This window comes from Alternaria rosae (genome assembly GCF_020736505.1).
Source record: "Alternaria rosae strain MPI-PUGE-AT-0040 chromosome Unknown BKA58scaffold_9, whole genome shotgun sequence".
NCBI classification, from domain to species: domain Eukaryota; kingdom Fungi; phylum Ascomycota; class Dothideomycetes; order Pleosporales; family Pleosporaceae; genus Alternaria; species Alternaria rosae.
The window spans coordinates 406,465-420,397 of record NW_025763578.1 but is presented as its reverse complement, the minus strand read 5'-3'; the positions used below and the strand labels follow the sequence as shown (position 1 = coordinate 420,397).

The following is a 13,933-nucleotide window of genomic DNA, read 5'->3' as shown; positions in this document are numbered from 1 at the left end:
GCGCTAGTCACGGTCCAAAGCTCATGCCTCGCGGAACCTTGGAAGCCTCAAAGATCCACTCACTCGATCCTCCCATAAAACCTCTACACTCATTCACCCAGCAAACACTCCTTTCATCAATATCGAGTCTGCACAGCGATGGCGCCCAACGACAAAGCAGGCAGAGTTGTTTTCATCGGCAACATTCCCTACGGTATGCGACACCCTGGAGCCTACATCGACGTCAGACCTACCAGAGCTGCCTTTTTAATCCCAGTGTATTCTTTAAACCAAGCTAACAAAACCTAGGCGGCACTGAAGAGCTCATCATCGAAACCCTCGGGCGCGTCGGACAGGTCCTCAACTTTCGCTTGGTATACGACAAGGAAACAGGGCGCCCCAAGGGCTTTGGGTTCGCAGAGTTCGCCGACGCTGACGCCGCAGCCTCGGCCGTGCGTAACCTCAACGACTTCGATTTGATGGGCAGGAAGCTGAGGGTCGACTGGTCCAACGAAAGCGGCTCCGGCGACAACGCGCCTTCCAATCGCGACCAGACCACACAACCAGCCATGGGCGTGAACGGCCAACAACCAGCAGCACCAGCACCGGCGCAACCGTCGAGCGCGCTGGGTCCTCTTCCACCAGGCGTCGAGCTGCCGCCCAACCTCACCTGTCCCGATGCCATCTCGCGCACGCTCTCCACGCTCCCTCCCGATCAGCTCCTCGACATCCTCTCACAGATGAAAGGCCTCGTCATGACGGATCCCGCCAAGGCGACGGAGCTGCTGCGACAAGCGCCCCAGCTGGCCTATGCCATCTTTCAGTCGCTGCTGCTCCTCCAGCTGGTCGACCCACAAATCCTGACCTCGCTTGTGGAGACATCGGCCGCGCCTGCCCCAGTCGCGCAGGCTCCACCTGTTCAGCAAGTACAGCAGCCACCACCGCAAGTCGCGCGACCGCCTGTGAACTACCCCGGATACCCACCACAAGTCGCGCCTACACCTCCCCAACCTCCCGTCGCACAGCCGTACGCGCAGCCTCCACAACAACAACAGCCACAAGCGCCTGGAATGGACCAGCAGGCGCTGTATGCCCAAGTCATGGCTCTGTCGCAGCAGCAGATTGATCAACTGGCACCAGAGCACCGTGCCCAAATCCTGCAAATACGGCAGATGTTGATGGCTGGCGGGCGGCCCTAGTTACGCCGAGACTTCCAGCAGCTTTATAAGAAGCAGAAAGTCTGCCTTGGTCTTGCTGTGAAAGACTGCTTGTTCCACAAGCGGGGTACAGAGGTCCTTTGCTGCATACTACGCGACGTAGGAAAGAGCACAACACAACCTGATCTCATCGCACGGAGCTTACTGGAAATCATGGTATATCCCCATCGCTGCTCAAGGGCGCAGTGCTTGAAAAAAGCCATGTTCGCCTATGGTTTGTATAGCATGAATACTCTCCCAGAAGAAAGGGAGACCTGGGAAATGATGGGTCGTGCTATGGATGGATCATCAGACTCCGAATTTGACTCGGACGACTTAGGCTATGCAGATGATGACGGATTGGACGTGCAGAAACGTTGAAGGAACATGTGGAGCGTAATGAGTGGCTCTTTAGAAGGGCTGCATAGCACAGTCGCGAATAGATGTACACAGGTCGCACAAGCCTGATTAATGCAAAAATGGATTCAATGTCACACGCGCGCCTTGTTTTTGTGATAATCCTTGTCGATGCGACTGGGTGATGTTTGACTATCAACGATCGGGTTTAAAGATTTCGGCGGCCTAACCAACATTGAACATGCAAGATAACTACACTGATGGCCTCGGAAATCTCCGCATGCCTTGACTTTGCCAGGTGAAGCTTGAGGGAGGAGCTTGCAACGCGCAGCAAGGACTACAACTAACTACTAGAACCACAAGACTAGATTTCTGCGCCCCAGCCTGCACAGTTCACTTTGATCAACATGTTCTCGATGACAGCGAGAACAGCCCCGGAAGAAGCCCCGGTAAAGATCCGCAGAAGAAGCGTTTGCCATCGGGCAGCTATTGGCCCAGCCTCGCCTCCATCCCGTGTGGATCGAGCTAACCCTTGCCGCCAGCTCACTCGGTTGCTGGGGCTTACGTCCCAAGCCGAGCACTTCAGCTGCTCTGCACCACACCAATCTTTGCGATTAGTACCGCGAGAGGCTGCTTTGGTTGTCCTTGGGCATTGCGCGCATACTTTCCTAGCCATTCTGCATCGGAAAACTGTACTATATCATCACGACATGACGATTTGAACGATTCTCTCTCACTTGCGACTGTCTACAGCGATATACCCAGCATATCCCACCAAGAGACTCATCTCATTTGCGCCCGACCCATTGCCAGCACTACTTTGTAATAACAACGCATCCGCGCCCCCGCGATCCTGACTGCAGTCCTCCACCATCATGTGGAGCAGATTGACTGGTAGCTCTGCTGCCTCCAACAGCAACAAGGACGAGGAAAGTCGCCGCCGCCGTACTAGCGACTCAACGCGTTCCAAGCGCGACCCAGACGCCCGCTCCATCGTGTCATCGTCGACGACGCGCAAGCCATCGACATCCAAACGTGACTCTGCGCCTTCCGCGTCCTCGATTGCCTCCTTCACGACTGCCTTCGACGAGATGCCGCGCCCACGGGCCACAACAAACAACACCAGCGATCCCTACGACGACGACAACAAGCGTCGCGACGATCGCCGCAGCAGCTATGCCGAGTCGTCCAGCTCGACACTGCGCGACGACAAGGACCGCAAGACGGGCAAGGCCAAGGACAAGAAGCTCGAGAAGCGCCGCTCGACGCGCTCAGTGCGGTCCGGCAGCTTGTCGCAAACTGGCGCCGGCTACAGGGGCGAGATTGTTGACAGTCCCAAGTCGGTCCAGCGCAGCTTCAGCGGCCAGATTGGCAGCGACGGCTTCTCTCAGTTCCCAGGACAGGCAGGAGCGCCCATGATGTCGGGCGCTCTGCCAGTAGGAAGCCACCCACCACACCCCGACGACATGGACAGTCACGTGCAGAGCCAGTTCCCCGGCCAGGACCCTCTGCAATACACCTCGAGCGCGCTGCCTGGCGGCCATCCGTTTGGAGCGGCTGCCGACTTCTACAACGACCATGGCCAGTCTGTGCACCAGCAGCCTGGCGTGAGGCCCCAGCCGCCCTCTGTCATCATAGGACAGGATACCCCCCATCTCATGTCTGCCTCCGCGCAGCCCAATCCCGTTGCCGACACCGGATCGGGCGCCGCTGCAGACTTCTACGGGCCCAGCACGAATGCCTCTTCGTCCAAACCCCCACGACCATCGAGCTCGTCCATGCCCGGTGCCTTCATCGACGACGCCCCGACGCCTCAGAAGCCACCGCGGCCCGCATCTTCATCGAGACCCAACAAGTCCAGCACCTTTGGCCCAGCTGCTACTGCGGCCGGCGGAGCTGCCCTTGGATATGCCATGGGCCACAGCTCCTCTAATCACGAACACTCTACGAGCTACAGCTCATCGAATGTTCGTCCTTCTACATCATACTCTTCTTATACTAATAATACCCCCCCGGCTGCTCCGGCTTCCACGTACAACATGTACGGCCCGGGATCTAATGCTTCTAATACCGCTGCCAACGACGGCAGCTACCTCCCACCCTATGCTGCAGCCGCCACCTACGGCGTGGAAGGCGCGCCTCCACCAAAGCCACCTCGGCCTGCCAAGCCAGAGAAGCACTCGTCTGGCAGCATTGCTGGACTGTACGCTGCCGGTGCCGCGGGACTGGCCGCTTATGGCTTACACCAACACAATTCACATTCACACACCCACTCCAACACCCACACCCACTCGCATAGCACCTCACACCATCATTCCTCGACGCACGGTCCCAACGGACATCATCACAATGGCCTCACACCCAGTCCATACATCTCAGGTGGCATGGCTCACCAGCATCAGCACACTGGGCCTGTTTCCAAGTTTGTCGACTGGTGGAAAGACTACGAAGATGTGCAGAAGATGGAAGAGTACACCGAGTACATCGGAGTTTGCAAGGGTTGCTTTGACCCTCGCTCTTCCGTTCTGGACGCTCCACGGAAGCACCACTACTACAAACGGCGTTCCAATGAGTTTATGCGACCCACTGGTGGCATTGAGAAGCAATCTCGATACTCGCTCAAGGAGAAGAAGTCGTGGGGCTCAATCTCTTCAGGCGAGGAGCGTCGCAAGAACAAGAGCAGTGCCGCAGGCTGGGTAGCTGCAGGCCTGGGCGGCATTGGCTTGGCCAAGGCTGGAAAGGCTGTCTTCAGCGCGGGCCGCGACGACTTTGACGACACATACAGCATCAAGTCCGGTCGGTCAAGGGTTTCACGACACAGCCGTAGCAGATCAGGGGATCGCAAGAGTTATAGCTATGGTAGCTCTGGCATCCGCCACCGAAGCAATTCTGCCGACCGCATCTCCGTCATGTCAGTAGGCGTTACGAACGACAAAAAGGACCGTAAGGATCACAAGGTTGTTCGCCGTCAGTCTCGATCACGCCGTTCCCGATCAAGCTCAACCTCAAGTTCCAACTCCGGACGTGGCAAGACGGGTCTGATCGGTACTGCCATTGGTGCAGGTCTTGCAGGCGTCGCCCTTGGAGCGGCCACAAAGAAGAAGCAACACAGCCGATCCAGGTCGCCGAAGAGGGTTCAGGTGGTTCATCACCGGAGAGACAGCAGTGACGATGAGCGTCGTAGGAGGAGATCCCATCAACTCCGACACAAGGCATCTCGAAGCTCAACATCCGGAGCTTCTGTCATCGAGATTGGCCAGACTCACGAGCCCCAGGGTGGCTTCCTTGGAGGCTTCTTCTCTGCACCTCCGCCAAAGGAGAAGCGAGTGAAGACAACCAATAGTCTGAAGAAGAAGAAGAAGGGCTTCTTCAGCTTCAGCAACGCTTCAACGTCTTCATCCGACTCCGAGATGGCATTCGGCACCGGCTACGTAAGGAGGACGCGCAGACGATCATCGCCGAAGAGACGAAACTCCGATGAGCGATTGAAAGCCTCGCTGATTGGTCTCGGCGCTACGGCTGCTGCTATCACAGCCGCGAAAGCCGGCAAAGGCAAACGCCACAACGAGGTTGTCGCGGTCAAGGAGAACCGTCTCGGTCGCAAGGCCAGTCAAACGTCACGACCCGGCTCGCGTTATGGAGACGACGAGTGGGAGGACTTGCCGGACGATGGTACCTCCGACTCATCGAGCGATGGGGGTCTCGTATACGGTGATTACTCCCTGAAGAAAACCAAGAGCAACGAGTCAGTCGGATCCAACCACTCAGGTACGAACAAATGGGGCTGGCGATGGGGCTTTGGCAAAAAGAGAAGGTCTTCGAACAATCTCTATGACAACATCGCCAGTACGTCGCTCCTTGGGCCTGCCGCAGCGGGCGCTGCAGGTGCCTTGACTGGCGCAGCTGTTGGAGCTGCCCACGGACACCACGACAGCGAGTCTAGCAGCGCCCAAACATTGCAGTCGGTCTATCCCGTTGCACCCCATGACCCCAATGCGTCGTTCGATGCACGCCGTACAAGCTCCATCGTCACCAACCAGCCTATTGTCACCTCAGGACCTGGTCCCATCCCTATTCAACACCCTCAGCCAGTGCAACAAGTCCCCGGCGCCATCTACTCAACACAAGCACCATCACAATCTGGGTACACCACCTCAGCAGGTCCTTCAGACTTCCCACCAGCACCTTACCCACCTCCGTACCCCACCCAGTCTCAAGTTCAGAACATTATCATTCAAAGTCCTCAGCATCCTGCATTCCGTCGGGCAAACTCTTCTCCCATCCAAAGCTCGTCATGGAAGCGAGACGCGTCTATTGCTGGACTTGCAGCGACTGCCGGATTTGCAGCAGTTTCTGCGCTGAAACACCCCGACCGCCCTCCAAGCCGACCGCCGTCCGCATCTAGCAATGTTCGCTTTAATCTGACACAAGAGCAGGCAGAGAAGGACCTCCGTGAGCGACGTAAGGAGCAGGAGCGACTAGACGAGGAGGCCGAGCGTCGCCGGGAACAACAGAGACGCGACGATGAGGCCCGTCGGGAAGAGGAAGACCGAGTACGTCGAGAGCAGCTACGACAAGAGGAAGAGGCCCGACGAGCGGCACTTGTGCTCCGTGAGGAAGAGGATCGCCTGCGCAGAGAACGGCAGCTACAAGAGGATGAGGCTCGACGGATTGAAGAAGACCGTCGGCAGACATTGCTCCGTTTAGAGGAAACGACACGCCAAGAAGAAGCGCGACGCCGAGACGAAGACGAGCGACGTCGCCTGGAGCTGCAACGGCAGCAGGAGGAGGCTCGCAAGTTCATGGACATCGAACGCTTGGCGAGGCTCGAGAACGAACGCCGTCGCGAACAACAAGAGGTTCAGGCACGCCTCGCTCGAGAAGCCGAAGATCGGGAGCGTCATCAACGAATGTCTCAAATGGAGCACCAGCGTCAGCTTGCCATTGAGGCCGCGGAGGCAGAGCGGAAACGGAGAGAGCGACGTGAATCTCAACAACAAGAAGCTGAGCGTCTCGATGCCGCGAGACGCGAAGCTGAGATTCAAGAGGACATGGAGCGCCGACGCAGGGAACGCGAAGCTCAGGACTACACCGACCGATACGAGAACGACCGAGCTCGGAAACTTGAACAGCAGCCAACAGGAGATTCAATGGCTTCGACTGCCACTGTTGTACAACGCAAGGAGCAGGAGCTGCAAGACCGCGAACGGGAGGCTTTCAAGTCTGACAAGAAGTCTTCCGTTGCTGGCGCTGTAGCTGCTGGTGCTGCTGCAGCAATCGCAACTGCCGCGATCAAGGACTACAAGGACAACAAGGACAAGGAGAAGGAGAGGGAGCGCGAGAAGAAGCGCGACAGCAAGTCATCTTCTTCAACGAAGAGCAGCAAAAGCGAATCCTCCTCCTGGAAGCGCAGCAAGAATGAGTCATCTTCGTCGAAGAGCAGCAAGAGTGAATCTTCATCCTCGAAGAGTAGCAAGAAGCGGGAGCCAACCAGCGTCAAGACTATCGAGCCCAGCAAAGTCAAGCAGGACATTTTTGACGAAGACATCTTCAATCCCGATATGTTCAAGCAGAAGGACAATTCAAGGCAAGAAGCTCGCGAAGTCCTACAAGATTGGGAACAGAGGTACTATGCTAAGCCAGTATCTCAAGCTGAATTCTTCGCACCGGAAGAGCTCTTGGCCAACGACAACCTGCCCAAGGTCCGCCCAGTAGACCCGAACGAGGGTGCTCCAGACCTCCCCGTCTACCAATCTTGGGAAGACTATCCTGTCAGCCAACCCAAGGTCCCTCCTTATCCTCCATCGTACGCATTCACCGCCACCAGAAATGGCCGATCTTCTCAACCACAACCGCCACCGCCAGTCCCATCGTTGAACCTCATCTTGCCTACTCCTCCCGGTAGTCGCACGCCTTCCGTGCGCAGTGCATCTGCCCCTCCGTCGCCAGCAATGGAGCCCATCAGAGAGGTTAGAGAGACAAGACGCGAGCCAAGAGATGACGAATCGAACCGAGCAAGGTCTAGGGTAAGCTGGGGCGAGAACCAGTTCCACCACTTTGACGTCCCTACGCCGGAATCCTACCGGGAGCAATTCGTCTCAGATGGCGATCTCAAGTCGCGTGAAGCCACGGTCGAGCGCGAGTCGCCCAAGCCCGAACAGACAACTTCCACATACACACCCTACCGCCCCGAGATGTCCAGAGTCCTTGAGAGCAAGGATACTGCACCAAGCACACAGTACATTCGGGAGGAGAAGGACTCTAGCTGGGACAGTGTCGTAGATGCTGCTTCTAAGAAGAGCAACAAGAAGGAGAAGAAGTCTGCTGCTGCAGCAGCAGCAGCAGCACTGACAACCGCAGCGATTCTTTCCCGAGATCAGCGAGATCAAGAGGACGAGCGTAGCTTCAGACGCGACAATCCGACTGCATCTGCCCTGAGCAACCCGACTGCGTCCAATCTCAGCAGTGCGACTTCGTATGATTTCAGCGATCCAACTGCGTCTACCGTGAGCACTGCCGTCAGCAATGCAACTGCAGCTGGGTTCAGCAATCCGACTGCGTCTTCCCTGAGCAACCCGTTTTCCGATGGAAACAGGGCCCCATCAACTATCGCTCCATCGATTATCTCAGCTGCCCCATCTTCCACAGTCACTCCTTCCATCATCTCAGCTGTGCCATCTACGAGCAGCGTTCAGACGGCATACTGGCAGCCTGAGCCAGAGCGAGACGCGTGGAGGGCGCCCCAACAGACTACAGTGGGACCCGGCTTTGTTGAAGGCGAGATTCCCACACCGCCAGTGTCGATGCACATGCCCGGCGGCTGGGACGACATACCTGACCCTGAGGTGCTTGCAGAGCAGCCTCCAGTATCGTCCTCGAAGAAGGACACAAAGGGTAAGAACAAGGCTAATGATACTGACGAAGTTGTAGCTATGCAGAATGTTTCTCGACGTGGAGAACCAACACCGACAGTGAAAGAGAGGGAAGCCGAGCCAGAGGCCAAGCTCAGCAAGAAGGAAAAGAAGGACAAGAAGAAGAAGTCCAAGTCATCCAAGCGAGCCAGTGTGGACACTTGGGAGATGAGTGATCCCAGTCCGCCGTCCAGCCCGATCATCGACCGCGATCCTAGGGACATTGAGCCCTCCCGAGATCCCAGGGATATTGAGCCCTCTCGATCTGCCGAAAACTCACGTTTCGCCGACTCTTCTCGCTCAACTGAGCCATCTCCATCCGTTGAACCACCACGTCTAGGAGAAGCATTCCAAGAGTCCACCAGTCCTCCGAAGAAACCCGCGCGACAAGGTGAGAGCAGCGGCAGTAAAGCCTCCACCGCTGCCATGGCCGGTGGTTTCGCTGCTCTGATGGGCATGACCATGAACCAGGATCAAAACAGGATGGCTTCGGATGCCGAGCGTGCCAGGAAGGATCTTGAGTCCACAGAGAAGCACCATTCACGCGACTCTCCTGTATCTCCACCGAATGGCGCACGTGCACTCGAACGTCATGAGAAGAATGTGACAATCCCAAGCTACGCATTCGAGGGCGTTGACGAGCTGGCCGATAAGACACCCAGGCCGAAAGTCCAGAAAAGACACAGCAGTGGCAAATGGTCACCTAGCATCAGTTCTCCTCTCAGGACCGAGACGACGTATGACGACTATATAAACGCCCGCACTATTTCCGATCCCTCCAGATACCAAACGATGGTCGAGGCCCCAAAGGTTCCCACCGCGGCGCCGTTCACAGCGGCACCTGATCCCGTCACTGCTCGTAACGTAACTGACTCTGGTTATTATGCTCCCGACGATGTGCCGAGCAGGGCGGGTAACGAAAAAGAATCGAATGGATTCTATCCTGCAGACTTCAACGAGGAGGCGAAGGACAGGCACTCACGGCACGATCGTGACCAGGATGTCGATGACAGATACGATGATGACTTCGACGACAGACCACGCAGGTACGATGATGACGATGTGGGCTCAATCGCTTCTCTGAGCTACAAGTACGACGACCCCGACCGCGAGGAGAGACGCCGTAGACGTCGCGAAGCCAGGTCAGAGACACGTGAGAAGAGCCATGACCGCGGTTACGATCTTGAAGAGGGTGGTGAACGGAGGCGAAGACATCGCCGCCACGAGGCTGATGAGGGCGCTGACGACTGGGACACGAAATCCGCCATCTCCGAGACTGGCGAGCGACGACGCAAGCACAGGAGAAGGGATGGGGACAGAGACGCATCACCCGAGACTAAGACTAGATCACGCTCGTCAGCAGCTTCCGAACTCGGCGACTACGATGATGATCGCAAGTCCTCCCGGAGACGATCCAAACGAGACGATGACATGGTTTCAGTCGTGTCCTCTATCCCGGATTTAGACGAGGATCGCAGCTCGAAGAGAGAGAAGGAGAAACGCCCAAGTGGCTTCCTGGGCCTTTTCAGCAGCAAGTCGAGGGAGAACTTGAATGAAGCTTCAAGCAAGTCCTCAAAATCTAGAGACGACGACGATGAAGAACGCAAACATCGTAGACGGAAGCATCGGTCGGATCGCGGTTCTACCTACGGCGGCTCAGACGATGACGACATGCGCTCCACGATCTCGACCAGTAGTCGACGCGAAAAGAGGAGCAGCCGCAGTCGTAGCGAGAGAGGGGATGGAGACAGGACGGATGCTTATGATGACAAGGTACATCGCTCTTCTCATGTGCGATAGCACCGTTGTTCGCAATGTATTTAGAATGAATGTTGATGTCGTGTTTATAGGATCTCTTACAACCTCGAACCCCGCCCTCGCATGCCGATGAACAGCCACAACCACAACAGCAGTCTTTTTTAGGCGATCGGGCAGTGACCACAGCCACTCCAAGTCCACTGCCCGTAAGTGAGCCTGCCGATCAGGCCCACGAGGGTAGTGGCATAATCCTTGGAGATCGGGCCGAGTTTCCTCTTTCGACACCCGACGACGCCCAACGCTTCACCGCCTCTGGAGACAACGATCTACCACCCGAACTATCGTTCGAAGACAGCCGCGCGCTACTAACCCGCCTCACCGGTCTTCAGCCTTGGCAGCTGGAAGCTTTTCCCGATGAGCTACCTCCGCTGCCGCTGTCTAGGCCAGGTTCGCCAACCCGATCGCCAGACGTCACACGTCCTTCGACTGCGATATCTCAACGTCGACTATCTTCAACGGCAGTCCCCATACGCTTCCGCAAGCCCGTTATACCCTCTACCGTTGACCCTAGCTTAGCAGCTGATCCTCTTCCTGGTCCTTCACCAACTCGTTCTCGCCATGGCAAGACGCACTCTACAGAGTTTAGGAACTCTCGAGAGTTCCGACCTTTGTATCTGGTGGAGCGCAACCGCAAATCCAATGAGATCGATGAGGTGTTGCCAGCGCTTCCACCCAGTAGTGCCTCTTCAGTAGTCTCCGGGGCGGATTCAGAAGAAGAGTTCGAGTCCGCTCTAGAGTCACCTTATGAGAGTGCTGGACAGTCATCTTATGATCCATCTTTCGATCCTTTGAGTGCCGTAGCCGACCTCATTTCGCCCAGCCATGGACCAGAGCTTCAGCATCCCGAGCTTGCACATCGTGAGATTGAAGAAGTCGAGGAATCTGGTCAAGCTACGCCCAAGGCCTCTGACTACTTCACAGGTGCCCAGGAAGCTTCGGCACCGTCTAGCGGTCCAAACTATGAATCGCTTACTGCGGCACTGGAGCATGCCAGAGCACAGGAACAGGATTCGTCCACCGACGATTTCATGTCGACTTTGACCTCCCCACAGGCGGAGACACCTCTTGAGACAAGTGCGCCGCTCGACGACAAGATGATGCGCGACGTTCCTATATCACGCGACACTATTTCTGCCCCATCAAGCAGTTCATCAAGACTTCAAGACGCTGCTCTCAGCGCAGTAGTGGGAGGATTGACAGCAGCTGCTTTGCGAAAACGCTCTCCTTCACCAACTCGTTCTCAGCAAAATGATACTACTGACAAGGCTGGCCCAGTTGCTGAGCGAGAGCAACCCGAGCCCGAAACTATCGAAGCTGTTGTCGAATCATCGCCAAAGGGCAAGGGTAAGGCCAAGAAGACCAAGAAGAACAAGAAGGGTAAGGAACCTGTCGCCGCCGAGTCTCCCGTAGCCCCATCGCCTGTGGTTCCATCACCTGTAGCTCAATCACCCGAAGAGATAATTAAGCCATCGCCCTCCTTCAGCTTCGCCACGACGTTCGTTGACAACGAGGAAGATTGGGTCAAGAATAAGTCTGAGTCCGTCGTTACCGACGATGCTACGCTTATTGGTGAGCCTGTTGGTACACCTAAGGATTCCAAGGCCTTTCAACAGAAGGTTCTGGACACTACTGCACCAAGAGAAGACGAATCGACCGAGGTTAGACGCGCTACCTTTGATGACATTCCTCGAGAAGCCTCTAGGTCAATCGAGCCTGTCGAAGAGGCAAAGCAGGGTCTTGGGATCACTACTGATCCAGCTATCGCGACAGTGGAAGCTTCACAAGACGTGCCGGTTGAGCCTAGCTCTTCCAAGTCTGTTGAACCCTCAATCCCTGAGCCGGTCATCGAGGAGGAAGTTGCGACTACACCCAAGTCCAAGAAGGCGAAGAAGAACAAGAAGGGTAAACGCGGCAACAAGCAAGCTGAGCCCGAGCCCGAGGTCGAGCCCGCAACCCTACCAGGAGTTTCTTCTCAAGATGACCAGATCTTGCCTTCGTCCGAATCGCAGCAAGACACCATTGAACGCGATATCCTCGAGCCATCTTTCGAACGCGATGAGCCCAATGACAAGGCCGATGTCATGGACTTCTTGGTTCAAGAGGAGACACCGACCGCTTCAACCGACGAAGCAATTTCGCAAGAGGCAGTGCCTGCACCTACTGCTCGTGCAAACCCCGAAGGGCCATCAGCTACCTCGACCGACAAAGCAGTCCAACAAGAGACAGAGCCTGCACCTATTACTCTAGCAAACCCGGAAGAGCCCAAGTCGGAAGTTTCAGCTGAGCCTGCCACACCAGAGGTTCCAGCTCGGCCTAGCACAGCGGATGGCGCCGAACAAGCCAAGAACACTCCCGTCGAAGAAAACCGCCGAGCCTCTGGGATCGAAGGACAATCGGCAGGTTCAGGGTGGGGTTCCGGCCTGTGGGGTGCTATCGGATGGGGCAAGAAGAAGGCACCGCCGCCAACATCTGAGCCTCCGTCTTCTCCGAAGCCTCAATCTGCCGTTCTTGCCGCACTAGCTGCTGCCAGAGAAGAGGCTAAGCGCAAGTCACAACCATCCTCACCAACTGTGTCTGAGAGGAAGAGTTCTAAGTCTGAGAAGAGGCCTTCGATTTCCCGAGTGAAAACGCAGGATGAGACATCAAAGCCGGAATTGCTGCAGAAGATCGAGTCTAGAAGATCATCTGTTCCTGCACAGCGACCTACTGAGGCCACAGCCCGCGAAATTGTGAAGGAAGAAGCCGGCTCGAGCGTCACACCTCCCACTGCGGTCTTCACTGATGATGGAAAACCTTCCTTCGCATTCCCTCCTCAGCCATCAGCGGCTCCTCAGGAACTATCTATTGAGACTCCCAAGGACGGTCCTGTCGTTGAAGAGACGGCTACAAAGCCATCTGAGGATGCCACGCCATCTACTGCCTTCTTCACCGACGATGGCAAACCGTCTTTCACATTCCCCCTGGTATCCTCCGCGCCTGCAGCTGAACCAACGACAAAGCCCGAAGAGACGCCTGTTGCCAAAGAGGAAAAGAGCCCTGCGTTTGTGTCCCCGCGTACCGCATTCTTCACCGACAACGGCAAACCATCGTTCACATTCCCGAAGATGTCACCCGCCCCTGTGGTTGAGTCGAGCGTCGCACCTAGAGAAGTTCCCGTCGCGAATGAGACACCGGCTCCTGTTGACGTCTCGCCACGGAATGCGTTCTTCACAGATGACGGCAAGCCTTCATTTTCGTCCCCTTCGATGTCGTCTACGACTACCGAGCAAGCTCCTTTGGTCGCAAAAGAAGCAGAGGTTGTGGAAGAGCAGAAGCCTACGTTTGTTGCGCCCCGAAGCAGCTTCTTCACTGATGATGGAAGACCATCGTTCGCTTTCCCATCAGTGTCAAGACCTACTGAGCAAGCTGCCTCGATCACCGATGATAAGGCCTCTGCAAAGGCACAAGAACCAACCACGTTCGTTGCACCACAGACCTCTGTCTTCACCGACAATGGAAAGCCTTCATTCACGTTCCCATCAATGCCAGCACCCAATGAGCCCTCCACAACGATCAGCAAAGACACTATCGTTCAAGAGAAGCCTGCGGAACAATTGTCTCTTGGTCGAAGTGGTTTGTTCACTGATGCTGGGAAGCCTACCAGCACGATCTCTGACTTCGTCCCGACCGAGT

At 56.2% G+C, this 13,933-nt stretch overlaps 2 protein-coding genes across 2 annotated transcripts; both read left to right on the top strand.

Moving 5' to 3' along the window:
• Positions 1 to 138: 138 nt before the first annotated feature.
• On the top strand, positions 139 to 878 carry BKA58DRAFT_279420 (hinge domain of cleavage stimulation factor subunit 2-domain-containing protein; the record flags this gene model as incomplete). The annotated part of the gene is made up of 2 exons (XM_046166823.1): positions 139 to 193; positions 289 to 878. Coding segments are annotated over 2 exons (645 nt in total), but the record flags the coding sequence as incomplete, so codon positions are not given.
• A 1,430-nt stretch (positions 879 to 2,308) lies between these two features.
• Positions 2,309 to 10,332, top strand: BKA58DRAFT_234113 (uncharacterized protein). The gene has a single exon (XM_046166550.1). It carries the CDS (start codon positions 2,408 to 2,410, stop codon positions 10,241 to 10,243), a length of 7,836 nt encoding a protein of 2,611 aa, XP_046021796.1. The 5' UTR covers positions 2,309 to 2,407; the 3' UTR covers positions 10,244 to 10,332.
• The last annotated feature ends 3,601 nt before the right edge of the window (positions 10,333 to 13,933 follow it).

Bases quoted from the DNA above. Each gene is read 5' to 3' on its own strand.
- BKA58DRAFT_234113 (XM_046166550.1), top strand. From the start codon at position 2,408: ATGTGGAGCAGATTGACTGGTAGCTCTGCTGCCTCCAACAGCAACAAG.